General features: G+C 41.1%; 1 protein-coding gene across 2 annotated transcripts in view; it reads left to right on the top strand.

The window, feature by feature from the left end:
* Positions 1 to 25,061, top strand: part of PDZRN3 (PDZ domain containing ring finger 3) — a 200,351-nt gene that overhangs the window by 158,253 nt on the left and 17,037 nt on the right. For both annotated transcript variants that reach the window (XM_048856852.2, XM_048856853.2), the window contains 2 exons: positions 19,702 to 19,955; positions 23,397 to 23,484. In XM_048856852.2, coding sequence (XP_048712809.1) covers positions 19,702 to 19,955; positions 23,397 to 23,484 — 342 coding nt within the window. The remainder of the gene's footprint in view (positions 1 to 19,701; positions 19,956 to 23,396; positions 23,485 to 25,061) is intronic.

The following is a 25,061-nucleotide window of genomic DNA, read 5'->3' as shown; positions in this document are numbered from 1 at the left end:
CGTCTCACCAATCTGGGATGTCCCTCTGGAGCAGAGCTGAGATACATTGGTAGGGTGCAAGCTTGCATTGCCACTGCCTTATTGTATTTGATCTGGAGTCAAAAGATTTCCGCTACCATGGATGTGGAGCTGGCATCTTTCACAAGCACTGAAGTTCCCATATAAATAAATAATTGACATAATGACCTTTTTGTCTCTGAATAAAACAAACAGAAAGCTCCATTCTTGGCCTCACACACCACTGATAGAAGTAAAAACCATAGTATTCAAATTGGATTTGTGCTTTAAACTAGAATTAGCTGCTAAGTGACCAGTGCTATATGAACACTAAGGTCAATGTACAACTTCCTGTGACAATGAGAAAATCATAGTGATAAGGAACTCACTATTGCTCTATTTTATTGGCAATTTACAACAACAAATTTACAGCAGCAGTGAAGAGTCACTTCCTTCTCCATGCTTAAAATACAAAACAGTTATGCAAAGTAGTTATAAAGGAATAAATTATTCAGACAAATGTCTTTTTTCCATTAGAATCCCACATATTCTCATATACTTGTAGTTGCTAAAATGAGGCAAGTTTAACTAATGAGCCATAAAGAAAGACCCTGATTCAGGTAAACACTTAAGCCTGTGCTTAAGTCAATTTGACTTCAAGCTTAAAATCAAACCCATGCTTACACTTTCTGAATAGTGATGCTTCCCTAAATTGGAGCCCAAAGGTGGATTGGTAAAATAAGTATATAAACATCAAAACTTTAAAAAAATAATTTAAAAGGTTGATTAGGGGAACACAGAAAACTGCCTCTAATTGTATTCTGAGTGTACCCTAGCATTTAATTAGGCAGACAATAGGCAATTAGGCTAGATTTCAGTAGTTTTCAAAGTTTAGCTTCAAATTGATGTAAACCATATTAAACTGACCTACTTGAGATATGTTCCTTGATCAAAAAATTATCCTGAGCAGACACTGTCCATACAAATTTCAACTGAGATTCAGAACTAAGAGTAGCATTGAAGTTAATGGTAGTTAAGTGACAGAATATAAACTTGACCTCAATAACAATGGTGAACTGATCACACTTACTTCAAAGTAGGCGTGTGTTTGCTTAAACAAGATGTTAATTCCAAGGGCTTTGTTCTAGGCAGTTTTCTACTGCTGAATTAGTTCAGCTGTAGGAAAGAAAGAAAGGGGAAAAAAAAGAAAAACTCCGCTTGACAGACTGTAGACCCGTAATCTTCAGAAAACTGTCCTTTAATGATTGTGGCGCCTGTCTGTGGCTCAGAAGTCCCCTTTCTTAATTAGACATTTACCAGAAACTGGCAATTGAAATTTTCCTCTTCACTTGACGATGAATAATGCAGTGCCTCTGTTAGAATCTCTGAGGAAAATACTCTTTATTCCATGCTGGAGGAATATTTTGGTTGTTAAAGCAACATAAACACAAAGCAATATGAAATAAACAAAATGCCTTATGGTCACTTGTGACACAAATGGATACCATGACCGACTGTGCAGCTGAAATATCTTATTGTTCCTCGCTTACTCTTCGTGCTGTTCCCCTTTACTTCGAACAACAAAAAATGCTGACCCGGCACAGCTTTGTTTGGACAGTCGGGTTTGCTTTTTTTTAAAATGATCAGTGATTGAAATGATGGGTTTTGCAGGGCTTTACACTTATACATCTGTTTAATGCTGCCAAGCAGGTGGCGAGGAGTTGCAAGGGATGAGGCACGAGGGACAATCACTCAGCGCTTTACTGTCACATGTCAGACATGGGCAGGCACAAAGGAAACCTATGGAACAATGAAAAAGTGCAGGTTTAATAATTGTGTTTCGTTGTGTTCATTAATAATAAAATGAAAGGTCCTGGTTTGCTTTCAGTAGCACAAGAGAACGTTGGTATATACTGGGATTGATTCAATAGAAGGCTAGTTGGGGAAATGCAAATAAGAGGGTCCCCATTCAGACTCTCTGAACTGGTTAGCCAGTCGAGGATTGTGAAAGGGAAAGGGGGACTGGAAAATATACGGGTCCGTTAAATGGCACTACAGCATACTGTAAACACTATTACTGGAATCCAAGCCTCCGTGCTGATGCAATATTTGTTGAGCTAAACAACAAGAAGTCATCTGTTATTTGGTCAACAAAAAACTATTAGACCAATGTTTTCTCACCAGTCTCAGAGAAATGCTGATTCTCGAGTGGAATGTTTGAGGGACCAGGGTCCAAATTCTCCATTTGCTTAAAAGTCCAACGCTGTTCTCAAACTGGTTTCATTGGAATTTCTCTGGATTTTCACTGGGGTGAAAACTTACCTGTGTTGAGTAGTACCTTACTTCTCAAATGGTCTGACTGGGAATTACTGGAGAGATCAGGTGCTGCATAGCACGAGTGATAATGGCAGGATCAGACCACAAACAGAATTTGGCCTTTGACTGGTTGACTTTGATGGACTTGTGCCCACTCATACCAGTGGTGAATTAGATCCTACGTGTCATACAATGTTATCTCAGAAGAACTGAATGCCCATACATCAGATGCTCACTGCATTGATTTTGATGCCAGTCAGCAAGCCGGTCTGAGTTGGACAAATTTACTGCCACACAGTCCTGTAGCCCTTGCTCTTTGTAGTGGGCGGTAGCTGTGCCCATATGATTGTCATAAATTGCAAGCCCTAAGAAAAGGTGGGGGAGAGAAAGGGGTATTTCCCTTCCCCACACTGCAAGTTACAGTTCACCAAAATGAAGTTACTTTTCCTAATTAACATAGTAATTAACATCACCCCCTTTGTCATGAAATGCTGAAAAATAATAAGTGCAGCATGGAGTGAAAGGACTGAATGAGGCAGTAGCAGGTGTCCTATTTGGAATCATAGCCTCAGTAGATTCTAAGACCGTTGGTTTGTTGTTGTTATTAACCTGAAAGCAGCAAACTATACAAGAGTCCGAAGTGTCCACCCTATAGACATAGGGTGACTCGGTGTCCAATTTTTGACCGGAACATCCTCCTGTACCCCAAATCCCTCATCCCCAGCCCCACCCCAGAGCCTGCACCACCATCCGGAGCCCTCACCGCCCCCCACCCCATACCCCAACCCCCCACCCCAGCTCTGAACCCCCTCCCGCCTTCCAAACCCCTCGGTCCTAGCCTGGAGCACCTTCCTACACCCCATGTCCCATACCAGAGTCTGCACCGACAGCCAGAGCCCTCACACACCCCAACCCCTTCCCCCAGCCCAGAGCCCCCTCTTGCACTCTGAACTCCTCAGCCCCAGCACGGAGCCCCTTCCTACACCCCAAACCCCTCATCCCTAGTCCCACTCCAGAGCCCACACCCTGAGCCGGAGCCCTCACCCCCTCTCGCATCCCAACCCACTGCCTCAGCCTGGAGCCCCCTCCCACACTCTGAACTCATTTCTGGCCCCACCCCAGAGCCCGCACCACCAGCCGCAGCCCTCACCCACTCCCACAGCCCAGCCCTCTGAGCCAGCCTGGTGAAAATGAGCGAGTGAGTGAGGGTGGGGAGAGCGAGTGACAGAGGGAGGGGGGATAGAGTGAGTGGGTGTGGGGCCTTGGAGAAGGAGCGGGGCAAGGGTGGTCGGATTTGTGCAAGTAGAAAGTTGGCAACCCTATATAGATGTCTTCTGTTGAAGGAGTAGGCCCGCTTGTAAGAGGAACCTCTAGGTGTCGTGTTGGAGCCGTAGCAGCTCCTGCATTCCCAGGTTGCAGCCATAGCCAAGAGCATTTTTCCATTCATCTGATGACAACTTTCCCTCTCAGATGTAGATTTCTCAATAGTTGTCCATAGCTGCTCCAGCCCTCCCCTGCCTCATTGAAACCCTGCCTATGGCCATGGATCAGTAGTACAATGGGGGAGAAAGGCAGAGGAGTGAGAAGGGGAAGAGGAGAGCAACAGATGGGACAGCCAAGGGGGATTGAGGAGATGGAGAAAGGGAGAGTGACAGCTGAGGAAGGAGAATGTGGTGCATTAGAATGGGTAGAGGGGAAGCATGGTCGTATGCTCAAAGCACTACACTGTGTCTCCCGAGTTCAGTTGTCAGCCTCACCAGACCCCCTGTGTAACTTTAGGCAAGTTGCTTCATCTCTGGGCCTTGATTCCTAATCTCTAGGGGACTACCTTTGTCTATTGGACTGTAAGTTGTTCAGGGCACAGACTCTCTACCCCGTTGTTTTGCACTGCACCTAGCACAACGGCAGGCCAGTCTCAGTTGGGGGTTCCAGGTGCTACTGAAATAGAAATTACTATTGTAATAAGAACTGGTCTACACACAAACTTGCACTGGTGTAGCTAAAGGTTAAACAAGTTTTCCAGACCAATGCGACTGTGTGTGTGGATGCTCTTACATTGGTTTAGATTGCCCCTGGATTTATCTAGCTGTTTTGCTAAATCAGCGCAACCTTACACCCTGACTTTAACTGCTAAAACTTCTAATGTTACTTACTATTATTGCAATAAAGTTGTGCCAGCAGGACAAAAAGAAGAGATGGCTCAGGGAAGAGACACACCACTGACTCAGACACCTCCCTTTGTAATGATCCTTTGTTACAGGACCCTGTGTTTTAAAGCTACTCCTGTATTAAGGCTCTGGTCTTCTAACTATACCGAGTAAAGTCATTTATAAAATCCCCTTCAGAAAAAGCACCTTGCACACAATTCTTGCCTCTTGCACTGTGTAGTTGGGATGGAGCAGTGCATTACAACATAACATCATTAGAAACGCATGCTGAGAAAGATGACTTTATAGTGCCTATCATCTGCAGCACACATGGGCAGCTCTTCTGGGGAGTTAAAGAAATTGGGTTAATTGCCATTGCTAAATTCTGTTAGTGAGCAATTCATGCTAATTTATGGCTGCCATTTGTATCTCACACATAAATATAATTGATTGGCTTCCTCGAGGTCATGCTGAGTAAAATGATAGAAAGATTCATTAAAGAGAAGGGCCTGTAAACTTATATCTATGTTTTATATGGACCAGTCAGTTATTAACTTTTTAAGCAGATACTTTTTAATGTTGATAGAATAGGCAGTTATTTTCTTCTCCCATTTCAGATGACAAACGTGCTACACAAAAACAAAAGGTCTGAGGATCAATCGTTTGAAAAGCACTGAGCATTGAAGTCAATGGTAAAACTCCCATTTGAGCAGTGTGACACCAATCCTGAGCCTGAGAATACCACCAAAAAGTGTATTTCCAATATGCTATGACAGTACTTATGCTGTATTGTTACTAATTAACACATCGAATTATCAACAGAGTTAAACTTACTCCCAAGATTTTCCTTTTGGAAGCTAAATATTTTAGAGAACAAATGGATTCTGTCTTAAGTAAAGAACTTTCCTTTAGTCTTAACTTTTTTGTTATGAGTGGCTCACAGGGAAAAAGGGAAATGCACGCACATGGAAACAGTCTATTATGAAACAATATGATTCTTCTTTTTTAAAAAGAGAAAGTCTGTCCATACGAGTGAAATAAAAGGAGGATTAGACTGAGCTGCAAGAAGAATTAACCTACATTTTGAACCTTCTTTCTCCAATGCTTGAGGAGGAGGTGGTTTAGAAATAGGCTTTTTTGCTGTTCCACTTTCTATAACATCTAAAGTTGTGCTGCTTTTTCTTAAAATGCAGGCTTCTTAAGAACTTGCTAAAGAAGTGTATCAGACCATAAAGAGTGTTTTAAATGAGATACAGACATCGCTAGTCTAAAAGAACTAGCATTTCTGTAGTGCGTTTCCCAAGGATTTGCATGGTTTTCTACAAAGAAAAGCTTCTTACTCATTCTTAAGCAAAAAAGTTTTCCTGTGACATTTGTGAATTATAGAACAACCAACAAGCCATATAACGTAGACAAATGTTTACTATTCATGACATTAAACTAATGTAAAACCAACCCAATCTGACAGACAGCTGGGAAAATAAACATTTTCTTTCCATACATTACAGATTTTACTGTAGCTGAAACAATATAGTATTTTTCACTTGTCTTTTGATGTTTTGTTTAGTCTATAGCCAAAAACTAACTTTGCAACTAATAAATACTAGATATAAAAGAAGTATTAAAATACTAATCAAGAAACATTTATGCTCAGAAACATGCTCTGCTTCTCAATATTTTTGTAATTCACTAACACTAATGGCCACATCTATGCATAGTGCAAATTCCTCTTACCAAAATGGGTGATGCACTGTAATGTACCCTCAAGACCCTGATAAAAGTTCCCAACATTACCTAAGTGGCTGCCAGTTATCCCTCTCTCCTTGGCAAGAAAAGCTAAACACACAGAGGGTTTTTACACGGTTACATTTATCTAATAATTTAAATTCTTACACAATGGCTATTGGCAAATTAATCAATAATAATATTGTATATTATACTAAAAATTCTTCCCTCTCAGAAGTTGTTTTACAACAAATTAGAGCCATCTTCTACCGTCTTGATACTGAGTGCACCTCTCATTGACAACTTCTGTAAGAATTATGGCCCAGATCCGCAGCTGGTAAAAATTAGAGTAACTATATTGACTTCATTGGAGTTACACCAGTTTTCACCAGGCGAGGATCTGTCCATGTATGTATATCTCAGTGATGAGAGAGACAAGGTGGGTGAGATAATAGCTTTTGTTGGACCAACTTCTGTTGGTGGAAGAGACACATTTTTGAGCTGCACAGAGCTCTTCTTCAGATCTGGAAAAGGTAAACAGAGTAATCACAGCTAAATACAAGGTGGAACAGATTATAATTGGTTAACACATGTTGCATGATATTTGATGGAGACCACATTCTGACAGAAATCTTTCCAGAACCCCCTTTTCTGGCCTTCAAACAATCCCCCAGCCTTGCCAAGCTTATAATCAGAAGCAAGCTCCTCACAGACCAGGACACACCAACTCAATTCAACACCAGAACCTGTAAGAAAAAACAGATGCAAAACCTGCAGACATATCTCCACTGCTACAATGATCAATACCCCCCACAACACACCTTTCAAGATCCATGGGCACTACACAACACCTTGTGTACCTCCATCTAGTGCATGAGATGGCCCAACAACTCCTCTGTGGGTGAAACGAGACACTCTTGGATGAACTCACACAGAAAAATGATAAAAGACAAAAATACCATATCACCTGTGGATGAACACTTTTCACAGAATGATCACTCCATATCTGACCTCTCAATCCTCAAACTCAAAGGAAACCTGAACATCATCTTCGAAAGATGAGACTGGGAACTTAAATTCATAACTCTGCTAGATTTAATACACTGGGTTTATGTAATTTGTAATCCACTAACCCCCCTTTTTTTGTCCCATGACTGCAGAGGTGTTAACTGCCCACTTCATTTTAAGTGGTCTCAGTTGTAATTGTTTGATGATAGCCAATATAGGTTCCAGTGTTGAGTGGTAGATGACAACAAGGAGTGTACAGTTGGTGGGGGGAATCTGTATTGAAGCAGGTTTTCTTGGAGATTTGGGTGGCTTGTTCCTTAATGCAATATACTTTTCTGGTGGAGTGTCCTTGTTGGGTGAAGGTGATTTTAAATGTGTTAATCATGATGGAAGCTCTGTCCTACATGTTGCAAATTCTTTACAAATTATTAAAGCTACCAACATCTTCCCCAGTTTCCCCTCCTTTGTATCAGACTCCTTCTTTTTCTCTTTGTTTTGTGTCAAACCCATCCATTTTGCCTCATCTTCTGTCCATCCACCACTGAAACAAGCCAAAGCTTCAGTGGACAGTAGATTTGGAACCATTTGGGACCTACCAAGGCCATACTGAGACAGGGTGGACACTGTTATTTCCTTCTCTCTCTTGTGCTACCCAAGTCCTGCCGCCTTTTTAATAGGCATCATAAATATCTTCACAAATCATCATATTATACCAATTCAAGTTCACATTCCCTGCCTTGCTTAGTCTATTTTCTAGAAGCATCATCTGATGCCCAATGCGCTATACTATAGTTCAGCTTCTGCTCCACAACATTTGGGTATGTTCCCAGCCTATAATAGCATACTGTCATCTTTTCCTTTTATTAACTTCTGTTTCCTTTACTCTTTATTTCTTGGGAATAAAAATTAATGAAAGCCATATGACTGAGATGTCAGTTTAACACGTCATTTCCACTCACTTGGTTCAAGGGACTTTCCATCTGGACTTGTGTCTTGGCCTCCCTTTTTTTTTCTCCTTATTTTATCATCTTTCTTCCCTTTTCTGGACTAAAAACATATATCATGTCTCACATAATGGACTATTGTGTCATTTCATATCCCTTCCTTGGTTTCCCATTGTCAGACTCTGCCCATGTCTATTGCATGCGAATGGCTCACTTTCCTTCATAACATCTTGCCTTGTTTTTTCCTTATTGTATGTATCTATTTGTCTCAGTCAGGACCTGAACCAAGGCCCACTGAAGTCAATGGAATGAGTCCCTTTGATTTCAATAGGTGTTGGAACAGGCCCAAACTACCACCAACCCTTTTAAAAAGAAAAGAAAAGTAGACTTCCTCTAAATGATTGTACCTTGAATATTTACGAATTTCATTTTGTCTTTACAAAGTAGCCTTACTTCTTTCCCTTTATAGCAGTGGTGGATAACCTGCGGCACATCAAGGTAATCTGATTTTGGGCCATGAGACAATTTTCTGACGTTGACCATCTGCAGGTACGGCCCCCCAGAGCTCCCAGTGGCCGGGAACACCCCGGGTGGCCAGTGGGAGCTGTGGGGGGCCGTGCCAGCAGACAGTGAAGTCAGCAAAATGTCTCGTGGCCTACAATCAGATTACCCTGATGGGCTGCAGGTTGCCCACCACTGCTTTATAGCATACGATCATAAATCCAACAGAACAGTGTATACTGTAACTTAATTATATTGGACAATATTTGAAAATTCTGTGAAAAAATACAAACTTTTCCTTGTTTCAGAGGAACAGCCGTGTTAGTCTGTATTCGCAAAAAGAAAAGGAGGACTTGTGGCACCTTAGAGACTAACCAATTTATTTGAGCATGAGCTTTCGTGAGCTCACGAAAGCTCATGCTCAAATAAATTGGTTAGTCTCTAAGGTGCCACAAGTACTCCTTTTCTTTTTGCAAACTTTTCCTTGTTACTTAGTCACCCTACTACAGTTCTAGTTTAGTGTGTGTTCTACATTCAAGCTTCACATAATGATATGTCTCTCTGTCTCATGTTACTATTCATATTGTCTAGCTCAGTGGTTCCCAAACTTGTTTCGCTGCTTGTGCAGGGAAAGCCCCTGGCAGGCTGGGCTGGTTTGTTTACCTGCTGTGTCCGTGGGTTCAGCCGATCGCGGCTCCCAGTGGCTGCAGTTCGCTGCTCCAGGCCAATGTGGGCTGCAGGAAGCGGCAGCCAGTACATCCCTTGGCCACGCCGCTTCCAGCAGCTCCCATTGGCCTGGAGCAGCGAACCGCGGCCAGTGGGAGCCGTGATCAGCCGAACCAGCGGACGCGGCACGTAAACAAACCGGCGCGGCCCGCCAGGGGCTTTCCCTGCACAAGCGGCGGAACAAGTTTGGGAACCACTGGTCTAGCTCCATCATAGATTTCATCGGGGCCTACTCTTCCTAATAATTTAATTGTAGCAGTCTCCATACTGAATATATTTCCAGTACATAAAGTACAAAAAAGAATCCAGAATTTAAGCAATTGCATGTTTTAGTCAAGCTAATCTATCCATCTCTTTGCCATGAAAAGGTCCTTTTATCTCTGTTACATGGCAAGTAAGTGTCTTAAGAAATTATGCATATTTGTAAACGTTGGCCAGCTAATAAAGCATTTGTTTATATGGATTTTCTTCCACGTTATTTCAGATGTACCCATTTATAAATAAGAATTTTGCTGCATACAGTTTACAAACACTACAAGTAAAATGTATGTTTATACAGCAGAAAGTAAATGTAGTTATATTCGTCTTATTTAAACTGTAGCCTAACAAATCTGTTTACCACCTTTACAATAATTGGAAATAGAGACATTTGTCTATTGTGACTCATGTTTTCCATTCAGATTAGATCAATACAAATGCTGTATTGTTATCTGATGTAGTTTAGGAAGGACGTAAGCTTAGCTGCGAGCATTAATTTTGTATGGAAACCAAAAAGCAAGCTCTTGATATCAGTGCAAATACGTTCCTCTCAAACATTTTGTGATCTTTGTTTACAGTGCTAGGAATCATAGGAATAAAATATCAACAGCTGCTACCCTCCGACAGAAGAAAGCTTGAGCAAATGGTTGAGCTAGCCATCTGCAGATCTGAGTTTGGCAATTTTCATTATATGAAGAACAAGCAGTTTTTTTAAACAATTTTTAAGAGTACCTGAAAATACCCCGATATGCCGATCTTGAACTAGATATCAATGTACCATACTGTTCAGATTTGAAACTCTACCTGCACCAGTGTCTCTAGCTAACCGTATTATATTCCCATAGGCTTGACCTGCAGTTCTTTCTAAGCAGATCAGTTAAGGACTCTGTTAGAATAATGAAAGCTTGCCCCTTAGACTGAAAGTTCTTTGGGGCAGGGACTCTTTTTTTTGTTCTGTGCTTGTACAGCACTTACTGTAAAGGGGACTAGGGCCACAACTAGAGCTCCTAGGTGCTGTGGGGCTACAAATAATAAATAATAGAAGCCTTGCACCTCACGTACCGCGGTAGATCCGTAATGAGGAAAAAACGGTGTCTTGAAGCAGTTGTTGAAGAAAGTTTTGAAAATTCACAATTAATCCTAGGTGCCTGTATTGCAGCACTGCCCTTTTCGTTCCCCTCCACTGGAAACTGCATCACGTTAGAACACAACTTTAACTAATGAAATGTTAAAGACAATCGTCTGTCTCCGCTGCGTGCTCAGTTGTGTTTAACATTGTGCCAGTGAACATGAGTCCTCAAGGTCATTGTCTAACACAATGCAATTTGCCTGTGTAGATTAGTGTCTAGAACAGTGGGGCCAAAACTTTTCCTGTCACGCCCCCACCACCAATAATGGAATCTGTCCATGCCCCCCTCCACCACATTACTGCACAGTTGGCTCAGCAGCAGAGCTGGGGGCAGAACTGGGGATGAGGCAGGAGCTAGGGCTAGAGGCAGAGAGGGAACGAGGGTAGAGCTGGCCTGGGTGCAGAGCAGGGGGCAGAGTGGACCTGCAGCTGGGGCCACAGCTGGGCTGGGGGTGGAGCAGAACTGCAGCTGGGGGAAGAGCTAGCTAGGGCTGGAGCAGAGCAGGAGGCGCTGCCTTCCTGCCCCCCATGGGGGCTGGCCTGGGCCCCGCCCGAACATTGCTCCATGTCTTCCAGTTTGGGGACGACTGCTCTACAGTGAAGGTTGGGTCAGCATTTTTATTACAATCCCTTGTTTCAGGTTTAAGCTTAGGTTTTAGGCCAAACCTTGGCAAACAAGATTTTCAACCTAGGAGCAAATTTTTTCCCCAGTTGAAAAAGCAAATAGAACTGAAATAATGTTAATGTGAAAGGATACTACTGTGCTCTCTCACAGATAACTGAATTAATCAGACTGGGCAAGAGATGAGTATCTACAATAGCCTGGTTTAATTGCTTGTCAGATTCTGATAGACACAAAACAGCCCCAATATTGAGGATTAAAAAGCAGCAACTGCAGCTTGCATAGTTCATCAACTAAAAGGCTGCCAGAGACCACTTTTGTGACCAAATTGTCTGATCTCCTGTATGATAGAGACCATAAGATTTCCCTGAATTAATTCCTGTTCCTGCAATAAGTGTCGTCAGGAAAGATTTATACAAATTTATAGCACAATCTTTGGCTGCAGCTGGGGCAGAGGGGCCAAAGGTCTGGATCACCAGGGTTCAGCCATGCCTCCAGCCCTTAATGACTCTGCCCGAGCCAAAATCTACAGTGGAGTGTTGATCCCATGGCTGGCTACACTGGCTTTAGGGGTGTATTGCATCACTGGAATAATGCAAAGAAGATTTAGTGTGGATCAAAGAACTGGCCCAGGATGTTCAAATCTTGTACTTGGGTTCTCAAATCAGCCCGTAGGCACTGAAGTGGTAAGTTTAGTCACTAAGTGCCAGTCTGAGTGTTTGGATGTCCTCTTTGAGTGCCCACATTTGCAAATTGGGCCCACACCATCTACTTTTTTCAAATGAATTTTCTAGAAAATAGTCCATATGGTCCCTTCAGATTTTAAGAGCTTCCTGTTGAAATTAATGAAGAGGTCTGCTTCAAATCAATAATATAATATGGCCCCTTATTACTATCGTAGAGTTAAACCACATTTTAAATTTATGTTTCCATTGATTTTAGTTTTATTCCACAATAAAAGAAGGAGGAAATGTCAACTAGCACACCAGAATTATATACAAAGTATTTACTGAATCACCACTGTAATCACATTTCACAAGAAAACCGTCTTTAAAGACTTCTACTACACATTTGTTTGTAATTTGCTAGTTAAAGACATATAGAGTTTACATCCTAATAGACAAGAGGAAAACAAGATGTCTTGAATGTATCTGTTACACATAGATACTGGGATGCGTGGCTCCACAGAGACTAGTTACTATAAATCACTTTATCCATATTGTCCCATCATTCCAAAGATAGGACTCCAATTGATATCAGCAAAGCTGCACACACTCACACCATAGGCAGATTTCCTGTTAACACAGCTCTTCTACTGAACTATCGAGCCAGATATCCTACTGCCATGGCTACAGTCTTGGCCAACTCTGAGAGTCAAACTAGTGATGTTCAGAGCTAAGAGAATGATTCTCTCTGCACTTTGAGCTAAAGAACCAGCTTCTGTAACAGCGAGTTTAACAAACTCACATCCTCTGTGGATCAGGCACAGATGGGAACATGTAACACACACTGACCAGTGATTTACATTACCCCATTGATCTTATCCATACTTCCTAACTGAAGTTTATTGGCTTCCTAGGGGAAATAACCATTCTGCTCTTTTCAGCACTTCATTCCCAAATAGCAGCATTCTGTGGGCCCTCATTTGAAGGATATGGAATCAGATTCTGATCTCAGCAACACTAGTGTAAATCTGAAATAACTCCCTGACAATCAGTACAGTTAAACAAATGTCAACCCAGAGCAACTAAGAATAGAGTCTGGTCCGGGACCCCAAAGAGCATGTTCATCAATAAAGGTATTTTCAAGTTTTGAAATGTATTTACGCCTACTTAAGAAGAGAAGCATATTTTTAAAAATACAGATGTTGACACTACATGTGTGAATAGGACATGTCTATCTCTATCCATTTCTAATCTATCTATCTATATATATACACCAAGTAACCACAATAATTAATCTCATATCTTTAAAGAGGTTTCACAGTGAAAAGAAGACATCTAACAAGGCTTTCTCCTTGATTGATGAACCAGTTACACATCCATTGATTACTTAGGAGGACAGACAGATGGGTAGGTTGAGAAGTTACTAGCCGCAGAAATACCTACGTAGTATAAATTACCTGTGTGTCACCATAAATCGCATCTTTCCTGGAACTACCCATTTCCAAAGACCAAAATCCCAACCCTGTTTTTGCATTGAACCAATTGAATTTTTTGAAGTGTCATAAAAACAATACATTTAATTACACCTTTTATTTTGTTATAGTCATTAGAACCTTATCAAACTACTAACATCAAAAATATATATGTCAGAGACAGTCCACTTCTAAATCATTCATTAGCCAAAGTATTGTGCACTGTGCAGTCCTTTTTCTCTGTAACACTTGGCTGTGATTTTCAAATCTGATGAGGTGATTTACATACTCAAGCCTCAACTTAAATGGGAACTGTGTCTCTAAATCCCCTGGTAAGCTTTGTAAACGTCAGCCTTTGGGTTGGGTTTTGTTATTGTTGTTTGCGGGGGGTTGTTTTGTCTCATTCTGATTTGTGAGCCAGCTGTGTAAAGAAACTTGGCAGCTGGAAGTTATAGATTCCAGAATCTGGGATGAATCATTCTGACAGGAAAATCTTTCCATCAGCAAATCTTCCCTGCTTTATCTGGCTTTTCTTACAAATACCCCCTGCATCGGATTGGACATCTTGCCGCTCTGTTATGCAACCCTTCTTCATTTAATTTTTACCCACAGTCACCCTGTAGAACATTTAGCAAGATGCTGCAGTTGGAAGTTGTTCTGCTGTAACTACAATTAAAATAGGTATTTTTTTCAAAGATCTTTGATCCAGTCCTACTGCCTGTTCTCCACCTGATGTCAAACGTTATGATGTCTTACTTATCTCCCTAGTAATTATTTGTGAGAGTACAAAGAGTTAAGATTCAGGTGAGGAAACTGACCTTATGTTTTGTTGAAATAAGTTATGCAGCAAACTAGAAATGCAAAGCCTCTAGCGAACATTTTAACATAAAAAAATTAGCTATATTACTTGCGAGAAAACTGATCACAGAATGATTGATCCAGCTAGCACTAGTTGGACAGTTTTACTAGCTTTTATAACATTAAGTTGTGGAAAGTGGATCATGTAAAGTTTGCCTGCCTAACAATGATTTCAGGCCAGAGCTGTAAAATGAAATACTCGATATAACTTGGGGTTGGTATTAATTGATTGCTTAATTACCTTAATTGTACACAAATTATTTAAAAAATCAATTGTAGGCTTTACACAATAAACATCTGCAACATTTAATTTATAGTAAATAATAAAAGCAGGAACCTAATCAGCAGTTCCTCTTTAAACAGAAAATATTACATTGGACTTAATATTACAGCTGTACAAATTATTTTAAAAGTAATCTGCTCAGTTGGACGAGTTTAATTTGACCAGGCCAAACTTTACATGTTGTTCATTACTTTGAGCAATTGCAGTCAGTGCAACTGTTAGTGTAATGCAAATGTAATGCTTGCACATAACAAATGCTCCCATTCTCAACTGGCTGATCAAAAATCTGGAGGCATCACCTTTCCCAGTTTCTCCATGATGACCCTAAGATGACAGTGTAATCAGTATGTGCACAAGGTAACTCAAAAGGAGCAGGTCTATGCACTGACATTAACCTGCTCTTTATTGCTTTTTGCCATAGGCAATATGTTAACTACAAGCCAAACCCAGATATCATTGTCACGTGGAGTTGCACCTTACTCTATAAGTAAGGCTAAGATTTTGTCACGGATATTTTTAGTAAAAGTAATGGACAGATCATGGGCAATAAAGAAAAATTCACGGAAGCCCATGACCTGTCTGTGACTTTTACTAAAAATATCGATGACAAAATAAGGAGCTCCACTGCAGAGTCCCCACACTGCCTGCAGTGGCTAGGCATCTGCGGGGTCTGCTCGGAGCTCCGGGGGCCCCCACCACCTGTGGGGGCTTGGAACTCTGTGGGGGGGTCCCACACCAGCCATGATGGCAGGGAGCTCCAAGGGTACCCCACCGCCTAGGAGCTCCGGGGTTACCCCAATGCCCATGGCGGCCGAGCGCTCCGGAGCTGCCTGCGCCCCCCTCCCCCCGTCACCCAGGAGCTCCGGCCCACAGCGGCCAAGAGCTCTGGGGGTCCATGACTTCCGCGACCTCTGTGAAAAAATCATAGCCTTATCTATAAGTAATACATTTGCTTCAATGGGACTGTTTTGGAGTAAAGTAATAGCTGTTCAAGACAGAATTCTCACACACACACACATTGAGTGGAAGGGTTGTGAAGTAGGTTGGTCGTGGTCATTCCTCATGGAACGTTTGGCTGCTGAATCGCAAGAAGTCCCAAATTTTGTAGAAGAGCTTGTCAGTCAATATGAGAGATAAACCCATGAGAGATATGCCACTGCAGCAATTCAGAGGGTTCACAGAAAAGCTAATTTTGGTCTGAGCAGAGCTGTTAAATTACAGTATGATGCTCCCAACATTTCAGACTAGCTCTTTCAAAGGATTTAGGTGTAAAAATGTGAATGGTCAATTAGCAATAAAGTTCTTTCTGTAAGGTGAGTATTCATCAATCGAGGGGATCTAAAAAAATGAAGTGCATTGGGATGGAAGATTTTTAGAATAGACTCCATGCTCAGAAATTCTATTTTTAAAATTGGCTCTCACTGGGATAGGGTGTCCGGGAATTCTTTCAGTGCTCATCTAATCTCTCTACCCATCTTTACAGTGGTATCTTAGGGTATGTGTGCTCCGTAACCGGAGGTGTGACTGCAGCGCATGTAAACATACCCAAACTAGCTTTGGTATAGTTAGCTTGAACAGCAATAAGCGATGAAGTCACGGCAGCATGGGAAGCCATTCAAGAACACACCCATGGTCCTGGATGTGCTTGCATAGTCCATGCTGCCACAGCTCCACTGATATTGTTATTCAAGCTAGCTAGATCCCAGCTGGCTCAGGTATGTCTACAAATCCTCTGAGTGCAGTGTAGACATACCCTTTGTCTTTATTACAATGTTAGGGCACCATTACAATATTTTATCTGAAAAGCTATTTACAAGATACTGATGCAAAATTGCTTATTCAGAGGTCTTGTCCCAATAGTTTTGTAATACAGTAATATGGTTAAATGATTTTGAAAGAAACTTGAAAAAATAGCCGGAGAATCAATATCTTGTTCTGCGTGGACAAGCACTGAGGGATCTGTAAGAAGTAAACAGGGCACCAGTTTGTGTCTTGCTCAAACGATTAACCTAGTGAAATCTTACAGCTGAAATAAAAAGCAGAATATGGGACCTGTTGCTACCTGGTGAATGAAAATAACTATAAATACAACATTTTCCACGGAGTCTTTAATGCAAACTGTAGCCCAAAATAGTAGAGAAAAACAGGAAGATATTCCCAGACTGCAGTGAAGACCACTTTTGTACCAACAACATAAAGAGACGGAGAGTCATAGATTTTAAGGTCAGAAGGGACCATCATGATTGTCTAGTCTGACCTCCTGCACAACGCAGGCCACAGAATCTCACCCACCCACTCCTGTAATAAACCCCTAACCTATGTCTGAGCTATTGAAGTGTACTTTAAAGACTTCAAGGTGTAGAGAATCCTCCAGCAAGTGACCCGTGCCCCACGCTGCAGAGGAAGGTGAAAAACCCCCAGGGCCTCTGCCAATCTGCCCTGGAGGAAAATTCCTTCCCAACCCCAAATATGGCGATCAGCTAAACCCTGACCATGTGGGCAAGACTCACCAGCCAGCTACCCAGGAAAGAATTCTCTGTAGTAACTCAGATCCCACTCCATCTAACATCCCATTGGGCATATTTACCACACATAATCAAAGATCAATTAATTGCCAAAATTACGCTATCCCATCATACCATCCCCTCCATAAACTTATCAAGCTTAGTCTTGAAGCCAGATATGTCTTTTGCCCGCACTGCTCCCCTAGGAAGGCTATTCCAGAACTTCACTCCTCTGATGGTTAGAAACTTTTGTCTAATTTCAAGTCTAAACTTCCTGATGGCAAGTTTATATCCATTTGTTCTTGTGTCCACATTGGTACTGAGCTTAAATAATTCCTCTCCCTCCCTGGCATTTATCCCTCTGATATACTTAGAGAGCAATCATGTTTCCCCTCAGCCTTCTTTTGGTTAGGCTAAACAAGCCAAGCTCTTTGAGTCTCCTTTCATAAGACAGGTTTTCCATTCCTCGGATCATCCTAGTAGCCCTTCTCTGTACCTGTTCCAGTTTGATTTCATCCATCTTAAACATGGGAGACCAGAACTGCACACAGTATTCCAGGTGAGGTCTCACCAGTGCCTTGTATAACGGTACTAACACCTCCTTATCTCTACTGGAAATACCTCACCTGATGCATCCCAAGACCGCATTAGCTTTTTTCACAGCCATATCACATTGGCAGCTCATAGCCATCCTGTGATCAACCAGTACTCCAAAGTCCTTCTCCTCCTCTGTTACTTCCAACTGATGAGTTCCCAATTTATAACAAAAATTCTTGTTATTAATCCCTAAATGCATGACCTTGTACTTTTCACTATTAAATTTCATCCTATTACTATTACTCCAGTTTACAAGGTCACCCTTAGGGGGCAGGATTAAAAAGAGAGAGGAGAGTTGGAGAAAATCAATCGAGGACAGTTGTGAACAGAGTCCGTAAATTAGGGAGGGAGGGAGGCAGTGGAGTTGTCTGATGATGGGAATGGTGTGGCTGTGCTTCTTGTCCACATGAGTAGCATTCTATGCCACACCCTCTGGCCAACTGAGCTCAGGGTGCTCAGCTTCTTCGTTTGGAAACTGTCATGAACTCATATTTGTATTATAGGCAGAGAGGCATGTGAAAGGTAAATGTCAACATTTACAAAATGCTTGTGTATGGTGAAAGGAAAGAGAAAGTCACACATACGGATGGTTATTTATGCAGCGCTGCTCATAGCACTTCATGTGTACACACAATGAACAACAAGGGCCCAGCTCCAAGCATTCAAAAGTTAAGACTCAGGCTCCCAAATATCTTGAGATTGGCTTAAAATAACAACTTTAATAATGGATAGAACTTTGCAGTTCCTTGTCTTTGTTTCCTGGTTTCTGGGTCTTTAGGCTACACTCGCTTCACATTGCCAAGCTTTTCTATGCAGCCATGAGGGGTAGAAACTTGCATTGTGTTTTTAAATGGATGCTGAGATTCTCATATAATTTCTTGCTTCCAGCAGCTTTAAGAAAACCACCAAATATTATGAGACCCACAATAAACTCACGAGAGTTGGCAACACTGTGAGTGGCAGTGGTTGATGTCTTCATTGATTGTGTGATCTGTCTCAGGCAGACATCAACCACCACCACTCTTCTAGCATTTCAAAGTTAAAGTGAATGTAGAGTTCTGAAAGGTGCCAGATGGGAAGTAGAGGGAAAGGAAGTCCTCTCCACTAGAGAAATAAAACTAGTAAAACCTGGCCAGTGGCTTTGCAAACTTCTTCATACTGTTTGCCCCTTGATCCCCAAGGTTTGCCTACCATGATGAGCTGTTGGTGCCTGTCTACTACAGATAAATAACTGGGAACATTTCACATGGATCACTGAATAGCCATCCAGTGAGTGCCCCTTTTGGCCACTGTCAGCTTAATCCAAATTGAAGCTGGTGACCTACCTTACTAGGTAGTCACATGTTCCCAATTACAGACACAGAACTGAGGCCAGACGCTCAGTGAGGCTGACACACTAGGGTCAGATTTTTTTTTTAAGAGTTTATCAGCTAATGGGCTATGCACTTTTGAAAATCTGGCTCCGAAGTGATGTGCCCAAGGACACACAAATAGTTTGTAGCACAACCAGGAATTGAACCCACATCTGCTGAATTTCAGTACAGTGTCTTTACCAAAAGACCATCCTTCCTCCCTTGAGGGGAAAGGCTCCATAACCTGCATTATCTGTCCCCTTAATCCTCTAGCTCTTGTTTTACCTTTACTAATTATCATGTACATAGTGCTCTGAAGGTCCCAGGCAGTTAAGTAAGCCACATTGTTTAGACAAGTCCCTGACCCTAAGAGCCTATCACTTCTGTATTTCAGGGTTTTGCACAGCAACTCTCACCATGGTATCTAAGCTGCTGGACAATTTTTTAATTTTTTTTTTTTAAAGATGAGGCATGAAGTTGGAGAGCAGACTTTTCACTTCTGACTGTTCATGGGCATTTTACATGAATAAGCAAACAAAGGGTGGAAGTATTATTTCCTGTTCTCTTCTAATGGTTTCCCATTCACTCTTTCCACAGGTAAATGGAAAAGATTTATCGAAAGCAACACATGACCAGGCAGTGGAAGCATTCAAAACAGCCAAAGAGCCCATCGTTGTACAGGTCCTGAGGAGAACCCCACGCGCTAAGATCTTCAGTCCTTCTCATGAGTCTCATCTGGTAGATATGGGCACCCAGACCGATATAACCTTTGAACACATCATGGCTCTAACCAGGATGGGATCCCCTCCTCCACCAGTCTCAGTACTAGATCCATACCTCTTACCTGAGGAGTAAGTAACAGTTTTTTGTAAAGCACTAGAAAACCACTGTGTTTCTTAACCTAAGAACCACATTAAGGACAAGATTTTGAACCCTTCACACACACGGATGAGCAGTTACTCACATGAGTAGTCCCACTGAGTTCACAATCAGGCCCTATAAATCATTTTTGTTTGTAGTTGTTTTAAAGGAAAAGGCTAATGTTGCTTGTAATTCCCCTCACTACCTCTTTGGGTTGCTTATGTTTTAACTTTATTTTTTATGGCTGCCATAAATTGCATACTGCTAAGAGCAGCTGCATTCTGTTCCGGTGTATTAATTACTTTATTATAACCCTGAAGCAATGTTACTCACATAAATTATATTTTAGGACTGAAATTACTTACCAGTGCTATCAAGGATGTTTTAGAATCAAAATGTAATTATTGTTAATGGTAGTTCGATGCTTTTGTACTTACAAATAAAAAACTATAATTACTTTCAGACACACATGCACCCCACCCCACACACATTGTTTGAAGGGGAAACAGTTCCCCATAGAATCCATGCTAATTGTCACCACTCAATCCACATTTGCCTCTGGTGAGGCATAGAAGATACAAAAGCTTCTAAAGATGTCAACTGTTGTGCATTATGGACCAAATTCTAGTTAGTTCATAGCATGCGGCTGTAACTTCCTTTAAATGAGTGCACGTATATTGTACAAAGCAGTGTTAATGTGCACCCTTTATTCTGGCTATACAGTGTAGGAGTCCGTGGAGAGATATGAACAGCAAACTTAGGGCTTGTCTACACTTAAAGCGTTGCAGCAGCACAGCTGCGTTGCTGTAGCAAGTAGTGAAGGTGCTACCTACGCCAACGGAAGAGCTTCTCCTGTTGGTATAAGTACTCCGCCTCCCGAAGAGGAGGTAGCTACGTCGACAGAAGCCTTCCTGTCTACATAGTGCTGTCTGCACCAGAGGTTAGGTCGAAATAACTACGGATTTTCCACACCCCCTGAGCGACGTAGTTTTACCAACATAAGTTCCTAGTATAAGACCAGGCAGGCTGTGAGCGTAAACATAAGAAAAAATCCCATTGTGCCCTCCCAGACTCCTTTCAGAGGGTTCCTGTAGAGGAGAAACCTAGAGCAGGAATGGACATCAATGCTGTACTGCTCCTTGTGGGTTTTGCGGCATGTGAGCATGCACAAACTGAGCCAGAAATTGGTTGCGTGTCCATAAGTGCATGGTGTTCCGAATGTTTCATTGTTGGGCATTTTTTTCTATTAACTATTTGGAAGGGGGGGTTCAATTAAGAAGTCACTGCCTTGCCTCCCTGTTCCCAGCCCACATTTTAGTGCTGCGTTGAGGGCTAGTTTTCAGGCTCTCTGACAGTCAACTGGCAGTGAAGTTTAGAGCATTCTGGAGGGGATGCTCTTCTTCTTCTTCTTAGCTAAGTTACGTTACGTTCCATAGAAATATACCCAGGGGGTTGATGGTAATGCCATTGCAGTCTCTGAGGAGACCTCTGCCTGAATTCCCAGCTGCTAGGCAAGCACTGTAATGCAACAACTACACCATAAACGTGGTAAAGAAGAGGAAATCATGAGAGAAGTCATTTAGGTTACAACATGCCTGCATAACAGCAGGCCCATCAGTAAGATTGATCCTAACTCTGCCACTCACACATGAGATATTGATTAGAACTCTGGACATCATCAATGGCCTGGTTTTGAGCCGCAGCTGAACAACTGTGCATGCAAAACTCATATTCAGACGTAAAAGGGCTTGTTCCTGCAAAGAGGCACTTAAATACCCCACTAACCCAACTGTGCATGCAAATGAAGAGTTTTGCAGATGCAAATGGTTTTCATGCTTTTTTTTCCTGGGTACAAGAAGTGTAAAAATGATCCTTTATGTTTTACGTCTCTTGCTGCCTGTTTCCATTATCCACTGAAATCAGTGTGACCCTTGAAGAACAACCCCGACATCAGCAAAATAGCAGATACTGTTTTTAAATGGCCTCTCACTTACATAGAAACGTGCATCTAGTTAACAAGGAATCAAATGGAGTTCACTTCAATCTTAGAAGTAAATAAAGGTGCTTCATATTCACTGGCGATCACCAAAGCATTATACTGCTGAAAATCCCCAAAGTGCGAATAGTGCAGCTGTCTGAGGGGAGCTGGAATTTAAAAACAACGTGCCAATAATGATTGGCAATTTAAAGAGGGTGGAGTGTGTTTAAATTGCTAACCATTAAACACACCCCATTGTGTTTCAATTGCCAATCACTAATAGCCTATTGTTTTAATCCTCAATAACTGAGGACCAAATAATGATTATAATAATACTTAGCAATTTGATAGCATTTTACATCTTCAAAGAAAAGTACAAATATTAACTAAGATGACAAAGGTAGTTTCACCTCTGCATACATGGGCTGCAATCCAACTCAGTTTATAAATAAAAACAAGCCTAGCAGTCTCATCATACTCCCTGAAGAACATTTGTCCATATCACAAAACAGCAGTAATCACACAGCTGAGAACAATTGGAAGTGTCTGCTTAGCAGAAACCAGGAGAAGAAACAGTAGGGGTGTTGCAAGCAAGAGCCAAACTGCATTTGCATTTGCAAAACTGTGAGAGCCTCCGGTATTCTTGGCTGTATCCAGTTGATCTCTGCCTTTGTGCTAACCTTTCACACTCCAGCTATTCTTGTGCAAAGTTGTCAAAGTTCTGATCTCCATAATCTCATATATATTACATCTTTTCCTCAAACTGCATGCTTCTAATCCCTTTTCAGCTAGATTCACTCTGACCTCTTTGGCAAGTTACTTAAACCTCTTTGTGCCTCCATATCCCCATCTATATAACTGCACCCCTCAGAAATATCGCATATCTTAATATATCCAAAGCACTTGGACATTCTTTGATGAAAGGTGCTACTCAGATGTGAAGTATATGTGCGCTATAAGATCTTTTCTGAAAACCGTAGCACTTTTGCAGCCCCAGGTTTTCATTCAGAAATTCTAAAGAATCATCTTATGCATGTGACATTCTGCCAATCTATCAGCAGAGTGATAGTTTCATTTATCGTACAATTTCATCCTAGTTTTACCAGTCCATCATGCAGCCCCCTTCTCACCTCAGCAACTCCTTTTTGGTTTATGGGATTGGCTTTGCGTTTGGGAGGGAAAGGTCACAAATTTTAAATTTACAATTCTAAAACATTTTCGGGGTCTTTTACTTCCGTCTTTGTATTCATCATGTTTAAGGTGCACTGCAGGTTTTATATTCGTGTAGTTTTCATTTGGTGTATTTATTATTATAAACAGTGCACTCTACCCCATACTTGTTGGTCTGATTGTAAGTCTGTCATGTTAGTGATGACCTGCCATTAGACTGAGATGGATCAATATGCTAATTAGAACAGGGCATGATATCCTAAAACATACTTTGTTCTTCCAGTCATTCATCGGTGCATGAATACTATGACCCAAATGACTACATGGGAAGCATTCATCAAGAAATGGACAGAGACGAGTTAGAATTAGAGGTATTTAATAACTATTCACAAAAAAGTAAAATTCAAAATGTTTTATATATTGTCATGTGTCACGGTCTTCTTATTTAGCATTTAACTGCAATTACACATGTATAATGTCAAAAGACATTTTTAACAATTATGCATAAGCATATTTCTCTCCAGTTACTCCGTAGGTAGCAAACATTAAAGCTTATACAACTATGTCGTGTAATGATGAGCTAGATCCTCAGCTGGTGTAAACTGACATTGTTCCTTTGGAACTATACTGATGTACAGTACCTGAGGATCTGGCCATATGAAATTACATATTTTTTACATGCAAAAAACAATATGATTTGGTAGGTGGAACATGTACCACAAATTCATAATAGATGATTTTTACACTTCAGCGTTTCAGTAGTATTACTTGTTTTCTAAATATCCATGGGATTGGAAACAAAGATTGCTAGTCTTAATCATGTAAAGCTATTTTAAAATTGTAAGAGGAGATCAAAGAAAATATCTCAAATTCCGAAGCTGTTTTTCCTCTCTCATAACTGAAAAGTTACAGCAGTAGATGTACAGAATCATAGACATTAAAAGCAGAACAGACATCTGAGCGCATCTAAATCCCTCTTCCTGCTAATGCAAAATTTCTGTTGTATCCAGTCAATTTTAAAATGTCTTAAAGCAATGGAACTTCCAACACTTCCATTGTGAAAATCTTGCATATCCCAACCGAAAGCTTATTTTTCAATTTTCCCTTTATGAATTTCATTACATTACTACCAACTCTCCTGCCACTGAGAGTGTAATTTAAACATGTGGGGCATGATTCAGCAAGGTACCTAAGCATGTGTCTAACATTATGCTCATGAGTAGCTTCACTGAAGTTATTATTTTTACTTCTACATTTACACTGGTCATAAAGGTTCTAATATTTCTGTAGCCACTGACTAATGCATCTGTCTTTGTCACTGAAGTCTAAGCTGGTTAATATATGCTTAGTTGCCCATATGCTGATGTAACACAAAAGGTTACATTCAGTTTGTGTGCACCACTGATTTCTTACATCTCAGTCCTGCTAACACTTCACTTTCCAAAGAGATCAGTGCTCACTTAGCTCTGCGACTATTTAAATCAGTGCAAGTTTTACCATTGAATTCAATGGAAGCAGAGTTTGACAGCACTTTTTGAGAAACTCACCCCATGAGCATGAAGTTGCTCACCTACAAATTTACAAGATGACTAAATTCTACAGGTCTGGCTGTAATTGGTTTCCGTATAAAAATTCAAATAGAAATCAGACAAGAATCAAGGGATGAGTGATCTCAGCAGCAGCTGTCGACGTTTCTGTTTTTATGTCTCTTTGTACAGTATCTTTTATACAATATGGATTTCAATTTAAAGGGAAAATGTTGAGCACATTATCATTTTCTGCAACTGTCTTTTCAAAATAGTGTCTTAAGAAATCTAATATTGTGGATAAATCATATTGCTTCCATTAGAAGATCAACCAGTTGAGCTGAAAATTGTTTAAACATGTGCACTTCAGTAGCCAGTTGTTAACGTGGCTTAAATCCCAACATTAATAATTTTGACATTGA

The sequence above is a fragment of the Caretta caretta genome, chromosome 7 (assembly GCF_965140235.1).
Source record: "Caretta caretta isolate rCarCar2 chromosome 7, rCarCar1.hap1, whole genome shotgun sequence".
NCBI classification, from domain to species: Eukaryota; Metazoa; Chordata; order Testudines; family Cheloniidae; genus Caretta; species Caretta caretta.
Note: the sequence above shows the minus strand (reverse complement) of the source record. Positions and strands in the feature narration are given on the sequence as shown.